The sequence below is a fragment of the Citrus sinensis genome, chromosome 4 (assembly GCF_022201045.2).
Source record: "Citrus sinensis cultivar Valencia sweet orange chromosome 4, DVS_A1.0, whole genome shotgun sequence".
Lineage (NCBI taxonomy): Eukaryota > Viridiplantae > Streptophyta > Magnoliopsida > Sapindales > Rutaceae > Citrus > Citrus sinensis.
In genome coordinates this window covers 2,935,771-2,959,563 of record NC_068559.1, presented here as the reverse complement: position 1 = coordinate 2,959,563, position 23,793 = coordinate 2,935,771, and the positions used below count along the sequence as shown (strand labels likewise).

At 33.7% G+C, this 23,793-nt stretch overlaps 6 protein-coding genes across 7 annotated transcripts; 2 read left to right on the top strand and 4 right to left on the bottom strand.

The window, feature by feature from the left end:
- The first annotated feature begins 2,146 nt into the window (after nt 1-2,146).
- Nucleotides 2,147-3,585, top strand: LOC102630069 (60S ribosomal protein L23a). Of its 2 annotated transcripts, none has more exons than XM_006485986.4 (4): nt 2,147-2,255; nt 2,359-2,405; nt 2,771-3,134; nt 3,376-3,585. In XM_006485986.4, the coding sequence occupies exons 2-4, from the start codon at nt 2,393-2,395 to the stop codon at nt 3,458-3,460; spliced, it is 462 nt and encodes a 153-aa protein (XP_006486049.1). In that variant the 5' UTR covers nt 2,147-2,255; nt 2,359-2,392; the 3' UTR covers nt 3,461-3,585. The 2 variants fall into 2 exon arrangements, with proteins under 2 accessions (XP_006486049.1, XP_006486050.1); XM_006485987.3 differs by having other exon boundaries at nt 2,161-2,260.
- A 1,182-nt stretch (nt 3,586-4,767) lies between these two features.
- LOC102630178 (agamous-like MADS-box protein AGL29) lies at nt 4,768-5,767 on the bottom strand. The gene has a single exon (XM_006486432.3). It carries the CDS (start codon nt 5,560-5,562, stop codon nt 5,056-5,058), a length of 507 nt encoding a protein of 168 aa, XP_006486495.1. The 5' UTR covers nt 5,563-5,767; the 3' UTR covers nt 4,768-5,055.
- Nucleotides 5,768-8,326: 2,559 nt separating this feature from the next.
- Nucleotides 8,327-9,820, bottom strand: LOC112498924 (chaperone protein ClpB1-like). The gene has a single exon (XM_025100798.2). It carries the CDS (start codon nt 9,818-9,820, stop codon nt 8,327-8,329), a length of 1,494 nt encoding a protein of 497 aa, XP_024956566.1.
- Nucleotides 9,821-14,978: 5,158 nt separating this feature from the next.
- On the top strand, nt 14,979-16,318 carry LOC102630571 (aquaporin TIP1-3). The gene is made up of 3 exons (XM_006485988.4): nt 14,979-15,233; nt 15,464-15,714; nt 15,803-16,318. Exons 1-3 carry the CDS (start codon nt 15,101-15,103, stop codon nt 16,175-16,177), a joined length of 759 nt encoding a protein of 252 aa, XP_006486051.1. The 5' UTR covers nt 14,979-15,100; the 3' UTR covers nt 16,178-16,318.
- A 1,715-nt stretch (nt 16,319-18,033) lies between these two features.
- On the bottom strand, nt 18,034-19,588 carry LOC107178005 (F-box protein At2g39490). Its single transcript, XM_052439333.1, has 3 exons — nt 18,664-19,588; nt 18,401-18,559; nt 18,034-18,315 (listed from the first exon to the last, which is right to left on the bottom strand). The coding sequence occupies exons 1-3, from the start codon at nt 19,483-19,485 to the stop codon at nt 18,034-18,036; spliced, it is 1,263 nt and encodes a 420-aa protein (XP_052295293.1). The 5' UTR covers nt 19,486-19,588.
- Nucleotides 19,589-20,372: 784 nt separating this feature from the next.
- Nucleotides 20,373-21,922, bottom strand: LOC112498925 (F-box protein At2g39490-like). Its single transcript, XM_025100799.1, has 4 exons — nt 21,897-21,922; nt 20,989-21,793; nt 20,724-20,885; nt 20,373-20,588 (listed from the first exon to the last, which is right to left on the bottom strand). Exons 1-4 carry the CDS (start codon nt 21,920-21,922, stop codon nt 20,373-20,375), a joined length of 1,209 nt encoding a protein of 402 aa, XP_024956567.1.
- Between the last annotated feature and the right edge of the window lie 1,871 nt (nt 21,923-23,793).

Sequence of the window (23,793 nt, the reverse complement as noted above, 5' to 3'; positions counted from 1 at the left end):
TTTTAGCTAATCCCTGATTGGAAAACTACTATATATATATATCTGTGTGTGTGTGTGCGTGCGTGTGCGCGCGTGTGTGTGTAGATGTATGATTAGCACATAGTTAATTCTACTTGCATGTGTGTGCGCGCGGCATGTGTGTGTATTTGGGGGGAAATTTGGATGCTGACAGGTAATAACTTAATGACACATAGGAAAAAAAGTCAGTTGAATGAAGTCAACTCAATTGATTGAATGACAATATAACTCTCAAAGGTCAAAAGATAAGTTTTCAGAGAAAAAAGACAGTTTTAGTAATATGACCAACATTATGGGTATTATCGAAATCTAAATTTTAGTGGTTTGAGACCGCACGTGAATAGTGCACGCCATCATGTGAGAAATCAATTTTTATTTTTATTTACTAAGAGCAAGGAGCCAATGGCAAAGGAGATTCCTTTAGTTGAGCAATGGAAGAATGTTAGCAGTGCCCCAAAAAGCAGCAATACCAAAAGCTGGAGAGGCTTCCATGTGTCCCTTATTAGAGGCAAATATGTGGCTGGAGGTTTCATTACCTCCCAAGCTCATAGGTGTCATAGTCTTATGACCACAAACCTAATTACATAAATTTCCTCACCTGAGGGAGCACAACCATTAATGAAGCACCACGTGCTAAAATTATCAAAATACCCTCGAGAACACTCCCACATATGCTCCATATATTCAAGGGACTTTCTCTATCTCTCCTTTTGCTCTATCTAACCCTTGGGGGATTTTTCCAGATCTAACTTCTTAAGATGCTGCTTCATCTTCTTCTTCCATTTTTTTTTAAAAAAAATCTCCATTTTTGTACTTCCATGGAAGATTTTAGCCATCTCATCGCTTTTCCTTATTCGAACTCTCTAATTTTCATAAGACTCATGTCTCCCTCATGTTATTATCCACCACAAACAACCTTTAATAAGGTTTATTGATATTGCAGTGTAAACCACATAATACTTCATTTATATAATGGATTAGAGATGAGATACTCTGTTGGATGTAAGCCAAAAGACTAAACTACGTAAAATCTTATGTGTATTTATTGTTTGTGCTTATTTTTTATTTATTATGATGGTTTAGATGCTCATATTGTATTTCATATATGAGCTTACATGAGTTATCTTACAAGCTCTACGGAGTTAATCGAATAATTTTTTAGAGCTATCCTTGAAGTTCTCTTGAACTCCCTATGTCAACTCCCTAAATTAGCTTCCACGAGCGTCATGAGCTCGCATGAATATTCCAAACTCAATAACATCTTCTCTAGTTGTTACTCTTGCAATAGGTCGGTGTTTTATTCGGTTTAGTAGCCTATAGTAAGTAGAGCTATTTGCCCTTAGTATAATTGTATTTTCCCAGTCCCCTTCTCTTAATGTTATCTATTAAAATTTTTTGACATAATTTTTTGACATAATTTTTTGACAAAATAGAGAAATACAAAAACATTATTTGATTACAAGATCCCACTAAACTGTACTCATATTGCATGCAAGATGACAGTCCAAATCCCAGAATGATTGTTATTGTAACACCATTCTTTATTTTACTAATTTCACCATCAGTCTCTAGTTCTGAAATCAAACGATAATTTAGGGTGTGTTTCGTAATTTTCTTTCATTGTTTTGGCTCTTATTTTAAAGAAGGAGAATGATGTTTTTGATGTGGTATTTTTAAAATGAAAATTTGTTAGTAATTTTCTTTCAAAACAGCATATGAAAATGAAAACAGTAAAAACACGTGGTTATTTTCTAAAAATGATTTTATTTTTTATTATTATAATTTTAATCAAAATGAAATCAAATTCCATACATCAATAATAATTTTCAGAAATCCTTCAAGTTAAAAAAATTAAAGTAAAATGAAAAATAAAATAATAAATGTAAAATTAATAAACAAAACCGTAAAATTAAAAAAAAAAAAGTACATGTGTCTTGACTACAGTAGAAGAGATAAAAGACTGAGAGTTTTTATGGTTGAAGAAGCAAAAGATATAAGTGATGGTTACAGTTGAATAGATAAAGTAGATGTAAATAGTTATAAGAAAAAGGATTAAAGGGCTCTGATATAATTTGATGGATGTCGGGCTCAACTGTCATCGGATGAAAGCCCAGCCCATTAAAAGACAAGAGTCCAGGTTACATTAGTAATTTTGCGGAACATATATATGTGGAGATCCATTTCATCTTCCCAAAACCCTACCCTCCGGCCGCAGCAAGCAACTTACCTCTCGCAGGGTTAGGTCTCTCTATGACGACTTCTTTTTTTCATAATTTTATTATTACAGTGTTTTGTTTGGCATTTAACTTTCTGGGTAACTCCGTTTTCATGTTTTAACAGATTCAGAGGTGTTTCGTAGGACAAGACCAATCCAATGGCTCCCAAAGGTATTTTTTGCTGATGTTTTCTTCAAGCTTTTTTTTTTTTTTTTTTTTTTAAATTTCTAGTTGTTCATATATAAAATATAAGATAGGGTTTGCGAATTTAATCTTAGCCGAATAACATAGATTTCTTCAAGTCATATTCACTATTGTAGTTATATCATCTTAGTCTAGGTTTGATATTTATTTTGAGTGGCATGAAACTATTAGTTAATTAGAAATTTGGCATGGTTTATTATTAGTGGTCTGGCTCTTAAGCATAGTGTTTTATTCTACTGTTGTTGTTGTTGCTTAGTTTCGAATGTTTTGTTGAATTTTATTATCACAGTTCGTTGAGCCCTCAGTAATAATTTTTTTTTTGTCTTTTGCAGTTGACAGCTCAAAAAAGGGTGATCCAAAGGCCCAGGCTACTAAGGTTGCCAAGGCTGTGAAATCAGGGCCGACTTTTAAGAAGAAGGCGAAGAAGATGCGGACCTCAGTCACATTCCACAGGCCAAAGACACTGAAGAAGGACAGAAACCCCAAGTATCCCCGCATTAGTGCTCCACCGAGGAACAAGTTGGACCACTACCAAATTCTCAAGTATCCCTTGACTACCGAGTCAGCTATGAAGAAGATCGAGGACAATAATACCTTGGTTTTCATTGTTGACATCCGTGCTGATAAGAGGAAGATCAAGGATGCCGTCAAGAAAATGTACGAAATTCAGACCAAGAAAGTCAACACTTTGATCAGGTAAATTTCATTAACTAACATACATAATACATAATTCTGTTTTCTCTGATACAGATACTTTTATTGTTACTTTAAGTAGTGATTTTTGTATCGCTCAATTAGGTCGTGGTATACGACTGAACTCAGCTCATATCAGTACACGCTTTAGATCATGACTCTGCTTTTACAATCACTTTTAACAGTAAATTTGAAATCTGTATTGAAATCCTATACTGATGTTATCTTGTTCCTTGTGGTGTAGACCTGATGGAACTAAGAAGGCATATGTTAGGCTGACTCCGGATTATGATGCATTGGATGTGGCCAACAAGATTGGAATTATCTAAGGAGTGAGTTCGTGTGTATTGTCAACAGTTTTGTTAGGACTCCAATTTCGTTTTGGTTATTTTCAAATATGTACTCAGATCTATCTTTTATATTGAGTTTTTGCATCGGATGCCTATTCAGATCATCGTTAAACTTGTTCTGCCATTAACTGCATCTCATTAAATCAAAATCCTTGCACTTATTGTTGGCTTCATTGAGCTGAAGTAGAATGTTTATTAGTTTGAGTTCTACTGCTTTCAACATTTTCTGGGATCTAAAGTAGTTAATGGACAAAAGATAATGGTTTCTGTTCTGTACTTGACTACTATACCATTTTTTCTCAACAAAATATAATCCAAATCTACGTGTTTTCTTGTTGTGATGCAACACGCTTACTGTTGCACCATAGTGTAGGAGTATGTCGACGTGATAGTTTTAGCTTAAATTCATTTATGAGAAACTGTAGCCACAATTTCCACATGTTGTAGCTAATGCCCTGTATTCTACTCGATACCTGACCTTCTTTCTCATTAGGGGAGGATCACAGTCTCTGCAATCTTCCAATTTAGTTTTAAGCAAAAGGATTTTGGCATAGTTTTAAGCAATGGTTGGCGACAGCAACAGATGAAAGCCTCCATTGCTAGTTGGGGTAAATTCAATTCCCTTCTTTGATGCAAAATTGTCGCCAGTCTCCCGATCAACTTCTCAATGCTTTTAGTAAAAGTCCTAGTACCACTAAAGAAGAGTCTACGCATGAATCCTAGCACCCCAATTGTACAAAGTAGGATCCCCGCTTGAATCCTAGCACCCAAATTGTACAAAGGAGGATCCCTAATTGTACAAGTGCTTTCCTTAAAAGCTTGTTAAAACTAGGGAGGGGATCGATATCCTTACACCCATCCTCGATATTCTGCACAAACGTCTCCTATACCTTACTTATGTTTTCCTATGTTCCTTTTTTAATAAGAAATTAGATATAAAATCATCTTTGTACCCTCCTAAAATAGGAAATTAGATGTAGAATCGTCTTTGTACCCTCCTAAAATAGGAAAAATTCCTGAGAAGCTCCGTTGTTAAAATCAATAAAGAGCTTTAGTGAAGTGCAACTGGTTATATCGAAAGTTATATTATTATCAATACATTGAGTTAAATTTGGAGTCCCAATGAATTTTAAGATGGTCAAAAGTTATGCAATGCAATCTTCGCCATACCCGTATAGAATTTTGAGTAATTGTTTGAATACCAAACCTATAACGAAACCCGCTGAGAGTCGTATATATATACCAGCTAGTCCATACAAGATGTGGTTCTTGCGTATATTCTTGTTTCACAAAAGAAAACTTTCATGGGACAGATCTCAATTAAAAGATGAAAAATGAATAACAACTTTTTAAGCTGCTACTTGAATACTTGTCCAACATCTGAGTAAAATAGCTATCCCAAATCTAAACAGTGAGAAGGAGAGAACCTTCATCAATTAAGTGCCACAATAGAATTTATAAAAAAAAAAAAAAAACGCTTTTGTAATCATCAAACTGAGCTAATAATTCCGTGACAAAGACAACATATTTAAACTAAAAAAAGTAACATAAATAGCTAAAGATTATTATTATTATTAAATAAAACTCAAAAGGTCCCTTTCACAAGCTCTACGCATCATCATTTCCTCTAATTTGATAGCTACATTATTCCTTAATGCTTCCAACGAATCCATATACTTCTTCAGCTCCTCCAAGCTCAAACCTTCTGTCGACTCTTCCCACCAATATTCAACCCCTCCTCCTCCTCCTCCTCCAAGCTCTGTTGACTCCTCCATATCTTCTGTTTCCTCCTTGCTCTGATGATTATAACCGGCGTCGCGAAGAAACTTGTCGATGACATGATCGGCTGAGGGCTTGCCAAAAGAGAAAAGCCTGCCTGATGGAGATTGTATTACTACAGCAATATTTGCATCACATAACCGGTGAAGTTCACCGGCCTTATTGAAGAGACCTTTCTTACGCTTCGAAAACGCCACTATGCGACTTGAAGCATCCTCTATCTTCCTGATCTCAACCTTTCTACGACCCTTGCCACAGGGTTTCTTCTTATTGCTGTTTGCGTTCGTCATCTCCATGGCCATGCCGGGATCAAAGATCAGTGATTATGAAAGAAAGTAAAAAGATATTAAATCAACCAAGAATGGTACCATATGAATGTATATATATATGTACCCAAATATAGTCTCCTGTAGAAAGAAGTTTTCCTATTAAATTGGAAACGTTTTGATAATAAAGGTTTTTATTTATTTATTTATTTATTTTCCCTATACTGAATCGAAAACATAATGGAATAAGAAAGCAGTCGACTAATAGGAGAGAGCAATTAAGGAAAGCGGTGGATTCTATCCCAAGTAACACAAGTTTTATTAGAAAAGAGAGAGAGGCTGTTAACACCCCCTCTATTATCCTTTTAAAACCCCTTTTCAATTGTGTTCTATTGAATACCAAAAATACCCTTTCCTTCTAAATTATCATGCTTCATTTGTGTGTATTTTAGTTTCCAACAGTTTTCTTTTATTTCCAACAATTGTTTCACTCTTGAATATATATATTTTTATAGTCTACTTACCTTACTCTCCACAAATAATCTTTTTGAAGTTTCCTTATCTCTATTCTTCTCTCAATAATTTTTCTCTTTACAAAACTCAAGAACACTAGTTTTTCAATATTAAAATAATTAATTTGAAAAAAAAGGGGATAATTTTAAATTTGTACAGATGAGAGTCATAGAATGAAAAAATTATGAAAATGACTTGATCATGAATTTAAAGAATTTACAGCAAAAGACCCAAAAAAAAAAAAGAGAGAGAGAGAAGATAATTGGGATTAATTATATTAGTGTTTTGTACTTTAAAATAATTTCAGTAGAAGAGGGGTTTTATTTTATCGACGTATTATAGGGGTGTAAAAAGCACCGATCTTTAGAAAATCCATACCCAACTCAACCCCTTTAAAAATTTAGCCCAATCTAATCTAAATTATTTCGGGTTTGATTGAGTTTAGTTAATCATCGTTTTCTCCAAGTCATAAAAATAAATAAACATTAATTATCGAGGGCCCTAAATTTGCATTCCATCATTGTATTAGTTATAACATTAATAATTGTAACATTATAAACGAGGGGATCTGGAGCTATTAAAACGACACCCTTTATATATATATAAAGTACTAGTTTGGAGCGAGATCCTATACTTTATTAAAGTTTAAAAATGCTATTAAGTGATATGGTTTAATAGTTTTTTTTTTTAGATTTTAACAAAGTTTATAATTTTAAATTGGAACATATAGGCCAGCCCGATGGCTAGGATGAAATAACATTCATGCTAAAATTCATTGAAGTAATCGTTGAGATTTTATATTAATAATATGCGCTAGAGCTCTAAACTGTTCGTACAATTTTATAGATTAATGTGGCAAGCCGCATAATACTATTAGTTAAATGAAAGGGTCCAACTATGTTGCAACTGTGGTAAGGTACCACAGTTGCTTTCAGCCATTGGATCCAGCCAATGCAACTGTGGATCCAATGGCTGGTTGCAACTGTGGTACCATACCACAGTTGCAACATAATTTTGCCCTAAATGAAAACAACACATAATGCAAATATTTTATTTTTATTATTTTGTATTTTTTTTCACTAATACTGATATATGCATAAGAACCACCAAATGGCTTAGTGATAAAATCACCTACTTGATCCATAGACGACGTGTCGTCACGTGAATATGTAACTTTATCAAAACATTGTGAATCTACTATTTATAGAATGAGAGGGAAAAATAAAACAAAGAAAGAAATCTCCTATCTACAACCTTTTTGAGAGTCTGATGTCAATTTAAAAAAAAAAAAAGGGAAATGAGAATGTTTAAAATTAATTTGATATGGAGCTAATGTATTATATATGTTAAAGAACACCCATCATATGTACATGCAATCTTTTTCCACTAAGCATCTTGACTTCAACAAAATAAAATCTACTAATGAGGTACAATTCAAACTAGTTACTAAGGGAGGCTTCAGCGCTCCTTGATGAAGAATAATATACATGTTAGCAAAGCAGCCGGAATTTGCTGATGGGTTCTATAGCAATGGTGGTAAATGATTTTGGGAACTGAATTTGACAATGAAGGTACTTAATTAATTTGCAATATACGAAATCATTTGAGAGGTAATTCAACTAATGATCTTGAGTTTAATTTGCCTTTTATACATTACTATATATATTAATAAGAATTTGGTTCACCGTGTATTAATTACTAGTTTACTAATATATAAATAGCTACAGTCTTGTTTGTAATTGAAGTGTTGTAACTTTTAAATTACACCTATTGTGGAAAAAAATTGTAATTATAAAATAAAATTTAATTATATATAATAAATATAAATTTTAAATAATAATTTTGACAAAATTATTAAAGATATAATAGATTTTCTATCATATAAATGAAAATTCATATCAACATAACTTTCAAGTTATAAGTGTTTATCAAACATTTTAGTGTTATTACTTAAAAAGTTACAGCTACCCAACCTCAATCCCAAATGCACCCAATATTTTATTTCATCTTGATAACTTTCTTGATTACATAAGCTTCAATTTAATTTGCAAGGCACTTTCAAATTGAAAAAAGGACAAACCAAAAAACATTGAAGAATTGAACAGCAATTAACAACTATATGCTTAAATTTTTCTGGCTATGATTTTACTTAGTTACTAATAAAAAATGAATATTGAAAAAGACATAATGAAAAATTAGCAAATTAAAAGAACTGCACTTCGATGACTGATTGAGTCAAAAATATGAAGCCAGGCAGCAGCATGCATAATTGCATATGACTCGATGATCAGTTGCGCTTCAAATTAAACGAGAGCTCTCCTATCTCCTCAATAAGGTCAATGTAAACAGTGATGTTTCCCGCAACTCCATCATCTTCGACAATCATCTTTGACGTCATAGGAAAAATCACTCTCTGATCCACCCACCTCTTCAATCCCTCCCCGTTTTGGCCATACTTCCTCGCAGCATTTGATGCTATGTGTACTAATGCTGAAGTTGAAGCACACACAATCACAGCTTTACTATCGTTATTTCTTCTCTTTGTTTCTTCACACGCCCATTCTCTAAGCAAAAGCCGAGTGGTATCCAATAAAGGAACTGCCAAATCAATCACTACCAATTTGTCCAACAGCTTAAGCAAACTAGGCTTAAATAAGCTTCCTGTCACTTCATTAACCCTCCCGTAAGTAGCAGTTAGCATCACTTCATACACTTGTTCATCTTTCAAATCCGATGTCATGATAATCAATGTGTTTGTAAGATCAAAGGCAGCAATCCCTCTCGTTGCCTTTTGATTAAAATCTGTTTTCAAAATCTTAAGCAAGAGATTAAGAATAGAGGAATTAGCCTTCTCAATCTTGTCGAAAAGTACCACACTATAAGGCATTTTTTTCACCAATGCAGCAAGTGAATCAAAAAAATGCTTAATTGACTCAAGCTCCGTATAATTTCCCATATCAAAGTGAATAAGGTGATTGTCATTGTCATTATTATCATAAAGCTCATTGGCAATGGCTTTAGCAAGCTCTGCCTTACCCGAACAATTCGGACCGGCAAAGAGAAACAACCCTAATTGCCGCCTCGATGATAATCCTTTTTCGGCTTTTGGCTTCGTCAAGGCCTCAAAAATTACATCAATTGCATCATTCTGTCCAAATACTCTCTTCTTCAACCGTTCTTGAACTCTCATGTATCTTTCTTCAGGCTTAGTACAAAACCAGGAAGCCGGTATCCCAGTCAATTTACTGGCTACAAACGCGATTTCTTCAACATCAACGGCCAATTTTTCCTTGAATTTCCCATGAACCCTAGCATCAATTTGATCAAGAATCTTTGAATAATCCTTCATTCTCTTAGCATCATGCACACAAGAAACAAAATCATCATATTCCACTTGCATTCTCAACTTCATAAACGAAACCAACTCAAAAAAGGCATCCTTCAATTCATTGTCAATCTGCCGAAGCCAAAAAGACCTACTGCTATGATCAGTATCTTCTTTAACAAGTTGTTCATACTCAACCACCGCTCGCCGGAGAAAGTACTTGTGTTTATCGAGTTCTTTTTGATACTTATCTCTACTATTTAAGCAGCGCTTGATACCCTTTAAAAGAATATCAATGAATCTTTCACGCAATTCACCGGTAGCTTTGTTTCTTGGATGCTGAGCAATACGAGAGGCTAAAAAGAGAGCTTCGTCTTGAATTTGAAGACGATGGATTTTTTCTAATGATACTATTTGATTATCCATCTCCTTCACCAGAAACTTATGTTCTTTCATCGTGAAAAAGGAAGCTACGACTCAATAATTTGTTTTTAATTTATTTAAATGGTTATTCTTTTCTAGGCTCTTTATATCGAAGAGTTTTCGTTTCTTAATTCTGCAGGGATACCGTTTGATTATGGAGTTTGAACGCAAAAACAACTCTATATAAGGGTTATTTTAATTACCGAATGACAAAAGGAAAGTAAGCCAAACACAAATTCATAGATACAAAAGGGTGTGTTTGTTTTAGTTAAGTTCTAATTCTGTAAATACAACAGTGAAGGCTAATTTCTTCAAAGGGTGTGTTTGTTTTAATAGATTCTGTGGTTCATTACGTTAAACAATACGCTTATTATATTTCCATAGTCCAAAATTCTAAAATTTCTGCGATATACTAGCCATTGGAGCCAAAAGCATTTTATTTAATTCTAAAGCGCTTTAATTATTTTAAAAGTAACTTACGCTTGGTAATTAAAACAGAAAATAATGAATGCTTATTTATCAACCACATCCTGACTTCCAATAGATGCACCTTTAGCATCAATCGTCTTAATCATGAACCTGTGCACAAAAAGCAAAGCAAAGTCAAAAGCATAATTTTATGTTTTATAACTTCAAATTAATAAAACGATCACGTATGTATTATATTCAAGAGTGCTTGTCCGGTGAGTTAAAGTGCGAGATGGAAAATTTTTATTACATTGAATTAATTAAACATAAACATAATATGCATGCATGATGCATAAACATGGAGGGATAGATAAAATTAAAAATATTTAGTGTAATTAATTAATGGTTAGTTTAGTTGTTACACTTTGGATAAGTAAGCTCAACTCATCTTCTTCGGCTTCCGGATTGTAAACACACCAATAACAGATAATTTCATCACCAATAGGAAAGCCGGCGGCGCCGTCTTGATTACACCATGCACCCAGGTTTAATGCACACAGTACTAGATTCGATCTTGCCCAAATCAATAGATGCATCTTTAGCTTCGGCATTTTGGTGTATAGCACTGAATTGTAATATTCCTGTGGGAAATTGATTTTGATTGGACTCCGGAAACGATTTGAAGTAATTTGTTGTCCTTTGTGTATACAGCTGATCCGAGACAATATTGTTTATATATATATATATATATATCGAGAGATAAAGAGAGAGAGAGCGAGAGAAAATTAGACAATTTTTCTTTGTTTCATTCATAACAAAATAAGTTATAAAGTGGGTACTCGTCACTTTATAGGGCTTAATGGCTTTAATCTAATGTTTTTAATTCTTTTTTTTTTTCTGTATAATCTTCTCATTAAAAAAAGAAATAAGAGCTGGTTCAAGACACGACATAATAAACACTATATAAAATTGATCGGTATTGATTAACATCATGTATTCTTACGTATTGTTTTGTTTTATTTTTACTTATGGTAATGATAACCAAATTCACCCCATATCCATGCATGTGAACAGAGTTTAGCATCCACAGTTTTTTTAAAAAACTTTGTTGAACATTGCCCTTTCATGATTTTTTTTTACTAATTTTTACCTACTTATTTTAGGATAAGATAGTAAAATATGACGGTTGAAAAATTTGGTCAAAACTAGAAGCACTTAATAGGCTAAGACGCAAGCTAACAAGGACACTGAAGAAAATCCCATTGTTTGTGACTAATCAAAGTATGCACAAGCGCTGAAGTTACAGCCAATATATATATATATATATATACCTGATGTTTTTGTATGAAAAATATCGGACGTAAAATACTAATAATGCAAATGATGTAAAGTGTTTATCCCTATTATTTTTCTTTTCTTGAGGACAATGATCCAAACTCCCTTTAGTTAATTAACAAAATATGTGTCAAAATCCTCATGATAGACGTTAGATTATAAGCCATTGTCTACTTTTTAACATTAAAATCATTGTAAGTCGTGCAGGGACTTGAAGGCAAGCCCAATGCTTACGGGAACAATCTCTCGTCTTATTAAAGTTGAAGTCTAATTCAGGAAAGGGGAAAAAAAAAGTATATGTTCACACATATGAAAAGACTTAATCTCCAGGATAAAGCAAAGAGTTATCTACTCTAAATCAATAAGTGGTTAGCAAATTTTTCTTTCTTAATAACTAGTGTTTTTTTTTTTCCCTTTTTCTTTATTTTATAATATGAGGAGGCAAGACATAACAAACAATACAATACAAGATATCTAATCACAATCATAATTTTTTTCGCCTGATTTAATTTCTTAATTATACTTTGTTTTATGCAATCATAACTCTTTTGAACCACTATATCGTATTGTGTAAAGAACTAAATCAATATTGAATGAAGATTTATATAACATACTCATGGATTAGAAGGGAAGAATTTCTCGTCCATTCAAAGAAATTACTGACGAACTTAATGAGAATTTTCGTCTTGATCATCAACAAATAAAAAAAACAAGGAAATGACCAAAACCCCCATGATTCTTTCAATAAATTAATATGACATTACCCCCTCATGTTTCAAAACCTCTTTTGCAGTTTTGCTATTTAAAAAAAATTGGTCAACTTTAACCTTTTTTTTGTGTATTTTACAATTTTACTTTTAGAAATTTTTATTCATCAATCAGGAATAAAATAATAGAAGGCACAAAAACAACAGTTTTTTTTTTAATGGATAGTGAAACTTTATTGAGTTTTGAGACATAAGGAGGGATGTACAGTATATTTAAATAAATAACATGCGGGGTTTTGATTATTTTCTCCAACAAAAAATGTTGATTTTAATTACTTCAATTGACAGCGAAGTTTGAATATTTCTAAATCACTCTACCTTATAATAGAATTAAAGAATCGCATCCATATATTGAAATAATGAGCTTAATTACTCCCATTATATTCACATTCAATGTAGATTGTTAGCTTATTTTTCAATCTTAGCGCGTATCATCTAATGGTTCAAATATGGAAGATTAGAAAAAGGACAATATCTCTCTTGGATCATGATACATATATAGATACATATACATATTCTTGTATTTGTATGTAAAGTCTTTATCTAATGCGACTGCCCTCTTTTTTTTATTTTCATGCGGTCACTCTGTTAAGCCATGCACATATATATGATCATTCTTAGGTGCAAATGTCCTTAATTTTTTTTTTTTGTGCTAATACGCTCTTAAACCATGTTGTTTAATAGGTTTATTTTTTAATTAACTATAAAGTCGTACGATTTAATAGTATTAAAAATTAACTCTCTTAAATCATACGGTTTAAAAACGTGTCTGCATGAAAAAAAAAAAAAATGAGGACGGCTACACTAGAGATGAACTATATATATATATAACATGTGAAACTCTTGAATATCTAAGCTGTAATTATACATGAAGAAGAAAACTAGCTACTAGTCGGTCCAATAATGAAAAATGATGTAACCTTCAACTGGTCGTCTCATAATAAATTAGTATGGATGATTCATATACAAAAATCAGGAATTTATTTATGCATGATGATTTATTTAGTCACTTTACGACGACAGGACAAATTAAGCAATTAGGTTATAGGCATTGTCGTCATTTAATGTAACCCACAGTTCCATACAGTGACTTAACTTGATTGAGATAGTTTTGAGACACACAATTTATCACATATAATTTTTATATTTCTCAATTTATCAAATAAGAGTGAATATATGTGTGGTAAAATTCTTGAAGAAATTGTATACATTAAAAAAAAAACCTTTTTAGTTTTATCTCATTCTTAAAATTTTTTAAAAATAACTTAGTTGATGACCATAAAAGTATTTTGTGCTCATAACCACTCACTTTCTTATCCCATACAAATTTAAATTAAAAAAGAAGAAGAAGAAGAAGAAGAGAAAGGGAGGGAACATTGCAGAAGCCCAACTGACAATGAAATTTAGGGAATCATGGATGCATGAAGCAATAGTTCGCAACCTGTGAGCACAATCCAAATCTGTAGCTATCTTGGATATAGACCATATCACAAGTTTGACTGACACCCAACATATCTTTTCCAGAAAAGCCAAAAAATTATTGTCTGCAAAACCATGTGATCATTAAAAATAGTGTTCCAAATCTGATGCCGTGTTTCATCGACCAGTATATCCATACTTTTTCCATTTTTCCCCCCCAACTAGTTCGATGCTTCTAGCACCTGCTAAAATTTTAAACCATTGTCATATATCTGTGACTGATAATCAATCTAATCAATCAATTATTTTAAAATTGTAACAATTAGAATTTGTTTCGCTCTCTCTCTCTCTCTCTATATATATATATTAACTATGTAATAAGATGACGACTCAATTTTCTCATCATACATAAGAAAAAAGTCGAAATTCGGAACCTATTGTGTTAATTTAATTATTCAGTTTCACTAGTTAAATTAACAGGATATTTGCAAAATAATTTTGAAAGCCATTATAGAATGATAGTAAGTAAAATAGGTTTATTTAGCTCAATAATAATCAAGCTAACTACAGAAATTTTTTGCTTCATTCCCCATTCATTTTAATAGTGATCCATCATTTAAAAAAAAAAAATTTAATATGCCGTATAATTTTATTAAATTGTTCCGTTACACTGACGTAGGGAAAACCTACAGTGGAATCTGTGATGAATATGATATATATAAAAAAAAAAAACGTGAATAATCGTCCATTGGCTCTACAAACTGGGCGGCTTGTTTTAAATCATAGTCGGGCCCACTTGAAGCCGACCCAGCCTAAAAAATGGGTCCCCGACCACACTGAATAAAAACTCCCGCCAAGTCCACCGTTTAACACATTTGATAATTACAAATTTACAATGGTCGGTCTTGTCTCAATCCAACTACTCGCCGTCCGTAGCGCAAAGAGTTTCGGCTGATGCAATCACAACCACACATTCCAACAAGCAGGGCCCGCCACGTCGCTTTGTCGGCGATCTCCATATCTTCCTCATTGCCGATTCTGCAGATGCTAAATCGCATCTCCACCACACACACAGTCACCCACCATAACCAAACAAGTGGGGCCTCTATGCATTAGCTGTAAAGTCACCAAGTGTGGCGTATGAGAAAACAGACACTCCTAATTGGTCGCTCAGTCACTATGCTTTACCGAGTACCGGCTGTAACGGTTCCTTAGCCGTTCTCTCTACTCATATATATATATATATATATATATGAATGTGCTAGAAACTCTTACAACACCGCTAGGCAATATAAAACGGAGCACAAAACAGAGCCAGCAAGCTTGTAAGAAGCCTTTTGAGCTAAAACAATATCGTTTTTCTTTGACAAAATTTTCGATAAAAATGCCAATCTACAGAATTGCCATCGGCACGCCGGGAGAGGCAAGCCATCCTGATGCGTTAAAGGCGGCTCTAGCTGAGTTTTTCTCGATGATTATTTTTGTTTTCGCCGGCCAGGGATCCGGGATGGCCTTTAGTAAGATCTTACATTCTAATAATTACTTGTATTTTAATATTTAAATGGATCCCTTTTCTTTGGGGGGGTCATAATTAAGCTTGCATGAAATAATATATGTTACTATTGAAATAGTGACTTAGTATTAGTATACGTGACAGTGACAGATATATGGCATTAAATAAATTTGTATCAAATTTTACAACAGTTTTGGTTACAGAAATTGATCGGTGGATTCTTTCTGTTTGCAGGCAAGCTAACGGATGGCGGGGCGTCCACGCCGGCCGGTCTTATATCTGCATCACTGGCTCATGCATTTGCCCTATTTGTAGCTGTTTCAGTTGGTGCAAATATTTCTGGGGGTCACGTGAACCCAGCTGTGACATTTGGTGCATTTGTTGGAGGCCACATTACATTGTTGAGGAGCATCCTGTATTGGATTGCACAGTTGCTAGGATCAGTTGTTGCTTGCTTGCTGCTCAAGTTTTCCACCGGTGGATTGGTAAGCAACTTGGCCAATGCAAATTGTATACAGCATTAACACAAAATTTAATGCCTAATTTGACTTGAAATTTCGATGGGATCTGCAGGAAACATCGGCATTCGCACTATCATCTGGCGTCTCATCATGGAATGCAGTTGTCTTTGAGATTGTGATGACCTTTGGCTTGGTCTACACAGTGTATGCAACAGCAGTGGATCCAAAGAAGGGAAATCTGGGCACTATTGCACCAATTGCAATCGGTTTCATTGTTGGTGCCAACATTTTGGCTGGTGGCGCTTTTGATGGTGCATCAATGAACCCAGCAGTCTCTTTTGGTCCTGCTGTGGTTAGCTGGACTTGGACTAACCACTGGGTCTACTGGCTTGGACCATTTATTGGCGCCGCGATAGCGGCCATTGTTTACGACCACATCTTCATCGATGACAACGCTCACCAGCCACTTCCTGCCAATGATTTCTAAGAATCTAATTAATCAAAAACCTTTGTCTCTCTTATCGTTTTAGATCGTGGAGAGAATTGAAGTTGTGTTTCTTTGTACTTTTATTGTTGTTGCTGTTGTTATCATTTATATTAGGAGTGGATGGATTTATGTCTTGCTATATTTGTGAATCTTTCTTGCTGAATTTGCAATTGTCTCCAACATTTTAAATTAAACTCATCAAGTGAAAAGGTAAAGCCAATATAAATATTAAAAAAAAATCATCATTCTGAAAAAAAAAAAAAAAACGAAGGAATTGGCAAATGAATCATTCTACGTTCAAGCAGCAAGCTGGTGATCATTACATAGCTGATTAGAAAAATCTTTCAATTATATCATTTTCTGGACATCACTTATGAGTGCGATCTTTTGATTTTGTGACATTGTTCCTGTCTCCGCGCATGGTTATATTTTAATCTATTGGTATCTCTAATTTCCACCCAATCTTTCGTACGCATAATTTGAATATGACTGAAGAAATTTTCTTCAGCTCTGTGGTGAATCACAACAAAGACATATTCATAAACAGTGCAAAGATATTTTACCTGATTGTGTTTCTATTGATAAAACTTGTATAACAAGAAATAGCGACCGAAGGACTTAGTCTAAAATAGAGTATATTAAAAAAATTTATCAATCTCGCTCCTTTTTTCTTTGTCTAAATGTCATTGTTCACTATAGATACAGAAAATAAAAAAATCATTCACTCTATTATCAGTGATGTCGACCAGTATCGGTGCAATTACGAAGAGATAATGACGAAACGGAAGCGTAAAAAGGTTGAAGATAGATGAAACAGTTTTTGAATAAAGAGTTATTGAATAATTCTAAATAGTACAAACTAGAGTTTTAGACCCCTTTATATAATAATCCCAAAATTCTCCTAATCAAAAAAAGAAAATAAAAATAAATGGCACTCAAATATGAGTTCTAGAAAAAAAAAAAAAAAGATAAAAATCCTAGAAGAATTAGGAAAAATAGAAAAAAAATCTTAAAACTAAAATACGACCAGGAAAAAAATTGAATTTCTTGTTCGACAATGAGCTAGGACGGTGCAAGCTATTTCGGTTAGATTCGTCTCGTCGTAAGCTTCAAAATGATATATTATACGCTGAAAATGAACACCTGTAACCTAAGTTATGCCCTCTGAAAGGTATTTCGCTTGTAATACATAACCAACCTACACCAGATAATGTCTAGAAACATTTTACAGTCTATCTACTAATTCATTTCAAGCAGTGATAGTGAAATAACCCATTAAAATAGAGATACCTCTCAATAAGAAATTACATGTCTTAAAAAATTAACACATAAATATATAAGACATTGAAAAACAAGTTTTCGTATATTATTAGACCAAAATTAACGCAAAAATTCCATGTCATAACAAATCGTGGCACATGCATAATGCATTGCTAATCTAGTTTACAAGACATAATGAAAATCTTATCATAGACTTAGGTTACATTTGATATTGAGGTTGGACAGTTATACTTTTTTAAGTTATAAGATTAAAGTGTTTGATAAACACTACCTGCTATAACTTGAAAGTTATATTGAAATGATTTTTCACTTATATAATAGAAAATTTATTATATGTTTAATAATTTTGTCAAGATTATTATTTAAAATTTATATTTACTGCATGTTATTAACTTTTATTTTCTACTTATATCTTTTTTCTATAATAGCTGTGGCTTAAAAGATACATTACCTCAATTCCAAACAGGATCTTAGGATTATGAAAAGAGGTTTTGTCACAGACACGCATGAGCATGCTTGGGAAGCAACTCTTTCTTATATTTTACTTCTTTTACTAACTTGTATGAATAATTGCTTTATTGTGTGGCTGCTAGCACTTCCAAGTTGGACACGCCCTGCTTTGTCTGTTGTGATTGTGATGGAATTACCAAACGCCGCCAACAAATTCCATCAGATGTTGCTAGAATGAGGGGATCCACAGTGATTATCTCTTGTAAATGCTCAGCAAATTTGATCTCATCATTTTGATTTAAAAATCCCTCCAGTTTCACCACTTTGAGATTTCCCAATTCTGAATGCTTGCCAACTTGTTTTGAGCATGCGGCTGTGCTTGCCATGTGGTAGCTTTCAGGATCATTCTGCAGATTCAAAAGTACCCGAAATGTTAGCTATTCAAAGCACTTGATCCTACTTATTATGCAGTTTACGGATAGAGTCACTTACAGTAATGAAGAGAGACTCTAAAGAAGGACACAGTTTCAGGAAGGTGATTAAGGAGTCACTACTGTATCCTTCAGACGAATTATCTATCCACCACAATTCTTTTAAGTTATAGAATTGGAATTCTGTTTCTACAGAGGATAATGATGGACAGATCAATGCCTGCAAACAAGAGGTTTTAGAAGTTCAACTGTTTAGTGACGCAAAATAACATAAAAAGTTCTAAACCAACATTTCAAAATATACTTTATTTCTTCGAGACATACCTCAAAAGTCCATTTACATAGTGTAAGAACTTCAGCATTCTTAATGGTCAATAGAACCGGGTCAAAATCACAGCTCTCAAAGCCTCTATAACCAGGACCTTTCCTAAAATCAAGCATGGCATCTTCCAGGTTATAGTGATTTTCAGGCCAAAACCAAGGAAGTGGCCCTCTATATCGGAGAGTCCTAAGTTTAGGAGATTTGATGCAGACAGATTTTAAATGAAGACAATCGAAGATTGTAAGCTCTAGAAGCTTTGTATTTGAATCTATGTATAAAGTTCTTAGTCCATTGCATCCACTGATCTTCAAGTTTTCGAGAAACCGAAAACTCGAAATTATAGAGGAAACAATATCATTGGAAAGATAGTTAACTGAACTTAGATTTAGAGTTTTAACAAAGAAGGCTGGGGGATTTGGTTGGTGGATAGGATTTTGAGGATTCAGCTCCAAAACTAGACCAAATCGCCGCGGAAATTCTTGTTTTATAGCAGAGAAATGCAAATGAAGTTTATTATTTGGTGCAATAATAGCTGTGAGAATACTATCTTTGCCAAAGTGGAACATAAATCTCCTTGTATTCTTTCTCGGATCATGCTCATTGAAATTTGTAAGAAACTGAGAAACTGCCGAAGCAACATCTTCCTTGGTTCCATGCTTCTGCACTAAAGCCATGTTCCACAGAAGTCTCCACCGCGTTGACAGAAAAATGGTTTGGATTGCAGATTCAAAAGGGAGTAAAGATATTATGTGAAAAAGGATCTCACTTGGTAAGCTGCTAATTATATCACCTGCAGTTTCTTCCATAAACGGATTCCTATACATGCAAAACGTTTGTTAGTCAACATTACGGAAACAATTAATAACAAGTGAAGAAAAAGGATTACTCACTTTGGAATGTGAATTGTAAGGATAGAGGTTGCTCCTAACTGCGCCAAGTGATTTATATACACATAAGTGCACTGTATATGGATTAAAGTCGTGCGTGCAATCCATAATCAGATATCGCAGGAGGATTTGACTACATTAATTTATTCTTGAGTCACTAATAGGACTTGGTTGCTTTTTCATGATGAAGCTAAGAGCGCAAGAAATGGCATTTGATTGCCTTAATAAAGTCTCATAATCCAATGAATATATTGAGTGTGGAACTATTGTTTGACAAAGATACACTTAATATGAAGAAAATCATATAATGTTAACAAAAAGTCAGAGAAGTAGCTTTTTGGTTACTATGAGAGTATGTGTGTAAGACACTGAAGTGCTTGGAACATACCGAACAACTTATCTGCTCTATTAGGAAAAAGTACATGATCAACTGCAAATATGTGAAATTTCATTGACCAGGTCTCATTGAGAAACTGATCATACACATAAGTTCTGGACCCAAAAAATAAAAAATAAAAAATCATCAATTAAACACAGAAAAAGGCTTTCGGATCAAGAAATGCATAAATAAGTGATTAGCACTAGCTGTTTATGAATTGGAACACCATTTATATAAAACAGACTACTTGTAATAGCCTAGTCTCATTCATTTCATGTTACAAAAATCATTCATTGAGCTCTAAAGGAGCCAAATTTCTATTCGGCAAAGTTTGGTACATATGACTATCAACACTGCATTTCCTGAATTCATGCTGCAGCTTTTACAGATGATGCTTGAACTGTCAATAACACTCTAAAATCTCAAGTTGATTCTTGTTCTTTCTTCATTCTCCATTTGGTGTTGTCAAGAAGATCGCCCCAACGGAAGCTACCTTTTGCAGACGCTTTGTTAATTTAAATTCATCGTGCTCATTTGTAAAATTCTCAAATTTTATCACCCTGAGATTATTTAAGCATGTATTTTTGACCTTGTTAGTCAATGCATCCCTGTAGATTGCGGGGATTGTCTCAACTGGAGTGTCATAATTAGTAGCATCCATCTGAAAATCATGAACAGGAATTAACTTAGTAGATAATAAGCATATATAAACAATCAGTCAAGGGATAAAAGAACAAAAGAAATTCAGTAAACCGCAGTATGCTGGAATTGAAAAAAGCGAACAAAGAATCTTTACATTTATGAATAGCTTTTCCAAAGAAGGGCAGATTGACAAGAATAGAATTAAGGTATCTATCTTGAGATTGTCCATTGAACTTTCAATCCACCTTAACTCTTTCAAATTTTTTAGCAGGATGTTCTGCTTCATTATGAATTCAGGTCGAATCCGGAGTGCTTCCTGATCAAACAAAAAATTTGAAACATCAACTGGGTCAATAAGCAAGATTCAAATCGAAGTATACTTTACAAGCTCCAAGATAAGCAAAGGCAATAGTACCTACCGTAAAAAGCCAACCAGATACCGTAAGAATTTTAACATTTACCACTCTGACTAGACTTTGCAGAAGACTTGGACGACAAGAATCTGAACATGGAGGACTTTCAAACATGACATTTTCCAAGAAAGGCATGCCATGGAGCCATAACCAGGGAATTTTTCCTTGGAAACACAAATTCTCCAGCTTGTCTGTGAACAAATCGATGTCTCTCAGCGCAAGGCAATTCACAATTTTCAAGGTCTTAAGACTGGAACTACAATGAATAAAAAGTGACCACAATCCTTTGCAATCAGTGATATGCAAACTCTCCAGAAGCAAATATGAAATAAGGAAAGAAACTTTTTCCTTGGTGAGATGGTTGACACAATTTAAATGAAGGGATTTTACTGATTGAAACCCAAATGAAAATGCCTTTGGGACTATGAACCGACAATTGAGATTTAAACGCCAGTCAAAATGCTTACGAGTTTCCTGTCCTCCATCAGAGAAATTTAAATGAAGTGTCCCATTATCTTCAATGGTGGCAAGAAGACCACCGCTGTGGCCAAAGTGAAGCTGGACTTCGCGATGATTATGCGTAGCTGTTTGCCTGTAAAACGGATCAAGAAGGGAAGTGATCACAATTGGGATACCATCAATTGTTCCACAGAAATCGGGGGCCCTCTTCCATAACTCTCTCCAACGCTTGGAGAGAGTTCTGGTCTGTACTAGAGTTTCATAAGGGAGTGGAGAGATTATCCTGAAAAGAATATCATCTGGTAATTCGCTGATGAAGTCCTCATCTTTCGTCCCCTCAAAAACTTGATTTCTGTATTTTTGAAAAACAAAAACGCAAAACAATATGTCAAGTTGAAACTAATTAAAGAAGAACAGAAACATAAAACACAGGTACAAGCTCTTTAAGTCCTTACTCTTCAGGAAGAATGTTATTGTGCATGTTGTCTCGGTTCTGCCGCTCCTTGTTTTGGAGTTTCTTTTCCTTGATTGATTCAATGAAGCTGTGACTTGCATATATATAATAAAGCAACGGAAACAAAGTTTCCGGAGTTTTTATTTTTGTTAAAAGAAAATTCTGGATATCAAGAGTTTGTAACCTATGTAGCTTCTAAATCCTAAAATAATCCGAATTACTTGTGAAGGAAGGAACCAGAAAAAAAACTATATATGTATATTTATATTAAGAAAAAATAAGGTATTTGAAATAGCCACAATAATCTATTTGTTGAAGTACTTACTTTTACAGTTTAATCTTCTTTGTCCCCAGAATTTGATCGAATGGTTTTTAAGAAACTGTGTTTAATTTAGATAATTGCATAAAATCATAGAAGAAGGATGCATAAGGCATAATTCATTGATCTATTTTCTTCTTCCACAAACTTCTAAAAAGAATGCTCACAGTGAGACTGAATCACTACCAATACTGTGACAAGTATGAATTAGTATTAAATTAACGGAAAAGTGCAAAGATTTCAGAAGTGCCTCAAAAAGTCCATCAGATTAAACTATTAAAAAAAAAAAAACCAATCACCATGACTTTTTTTTTTTTTTTAAAGATAAAGCATGGCATCTAAAAATGGGGAGTAGCCCTTGAAATAAAAAATATTTAAGTCCGGTAGCTATAAAACTAAAATATTTTAACTGTGGGCAAGTATAGACCGAAAATTGCAAGGCCTTGAACTTGCCTTAAGGTGTAAACATTGTAACCCAATTTGCGTTTTGCAATAGTTGAACTTTCAACAAAATAGGACATTTGAAACTAGAGATGAACCAACATCATCGATGTGATTTTGAAGTGAAGACTTTTGAATAAGGAAACTGAATGAGAGGAACAATCAATCTATGCAAATCAATCATAATCTTGACCCTTTTTTTTTCCTTTTTGTATTTGTATGATTTAGGTAATTTTCGATTATATTGGGTGAAAATGTCTTTAATTTCACGTTCCAAGATTAATGTAGAGATAGTACCTATGTAGTTCACTGTAATTAATTTTAGTATGATTACAATAAGGAGTAGACTCTCAAAGTACCTGCATAAATCTAATATTGTTAAACAAATATGATGCCACTCTTTGTAAACTTTTGTATGAATTTTGTAATACGGCATCACAGCTAGTTGTCAGTTGGGCAATATAATGCTTGTTGATTATTTCTTTTACATGAATCATGCAATTCATTGCTAGCTAGCTAGTTTATTCACATGCAGTTCTTGTTAACCTTTGCTATATAAAGAGAAAATTTAATTAACATTGTCTAGGGAAAAAAATGGAGGATCCTCAACCAAATCAAATTCAAAATTATCCTCAAATTGGAGAACTCAAATACTTATTTAGGAAAAAATTGACATATGGTGATCTGAATCATGCTTTGCGTCTCACGGGAAGCACAACTAATTATTTCAATGAATTTCCAGAGTCGATATTTGAAGATGGACTATTGGTTAAGCTTTATACACCAGCGGCGGTTGCTGATTATGTAGTTATAGCGGCGCGTTAGAGAGAAAAATAAGTTTTACTACCGGGTAGCGAAACAAACCTGGTGTGAGTACAATGGCATTGCCCAAGTGAATGGCTTTTCTATTAATGATAAAATCGGTTGTTGGTGTGTTAAAGGAGAAATCATCAGCTTACTTATTCAAAGGGTAACAGCCATTAATATGTGTATACACATTATGTTTACTTAGGATGCAGATTATGCTTGGCTTAATTTGCTTTGGCTTTTGTGTGCAGGTTCAAGAAAACTAACCACCTGCACTGCAGCAAGGCTATTGTCTATTTTAATTATCCAGTATATGTTATTTTTAAAATGG

Coding starts and splice junctions, on each gene's coding strand:
- LOC112498925 (XM_025100799.1), bottom strand. CDS start 21,922: ATGCACAATAACATTCTTCCTGAAGA. Junction 21,794..21,896: donor AATAACATTCTTCCTGAAGA/GTAAGGACTTAA, acceptor TCAAAAATACAG/AAATCAAGTTTTTGAGGGGA. Junction 20,589..20,723: donor TGGAAAAGCTATTCATAAAT/GTAAAGATTCTT, acceptor CATGATTTTCAG/ATGGATGCTACTAATTATGA.
- LOC107178005 (XM_052439333.1), bottom strand. CDS start 19,485: ATGTATAGGAATCCGTTTATGGAAGAAACTGCAGGTGATATAATTAGC. Junction 18,560..18,663: donor TATGTAAATGGACTTTTGAG/GTATGTCTCGAA, acceptor TCTTGTTTGCAG/GCATTGATCTGTCCATCATT. Junction 18,316..18,400: donor TAGAGTCTCTCTTCATTACT/GTAAGTGACTCT, acceptor TTGAATCTGCAG/AATGATCCTGAAAGCTACCA.
- LOC102630069 (XM_006485986.4), top strand. Junction 3,135..3,375: donor AAAGTCAACACTTTGATCAG/GTAAATTTCATT, acceptor CTTGTGGTGTAG/ACCTGATGGAACTAAGAAGG.
- LOC102630178 (XM_006486432.3), bottom strand. CDS start 5,562: ATGGCCATGGAGATGACGAACGCAAACAGCAATAAGAAGAAACCCTGT.
- LOC112498924 (XM_025100798.2), bottom strand. CDS start 9,820: ATGAAAGAACATAAGTTTCTGGTGAAGGAGATGGATAATCAAATAGTA.
- LOC102630571 (XM_006485988.4), top strand. CDS start 15,101: ATGCCAATCTACAGAATTGCCATCGGCACGCCGGGAGAGGCAAGCCAT. Junction 15,234..15,463: donor GGGATCCGGGATGGCCTTTA/GTAAGATCTTAC, acceptor TTCTGTTTGCAG/GCAAGCTAACGGATGGCGGG. Junction 15,715..15,802: donor AGTTTTCCACCGGTGGATTG/GTAAGCAACTTG, acceptor TGGGATCTGCAG/GAAACATCGGCATTCGCACT.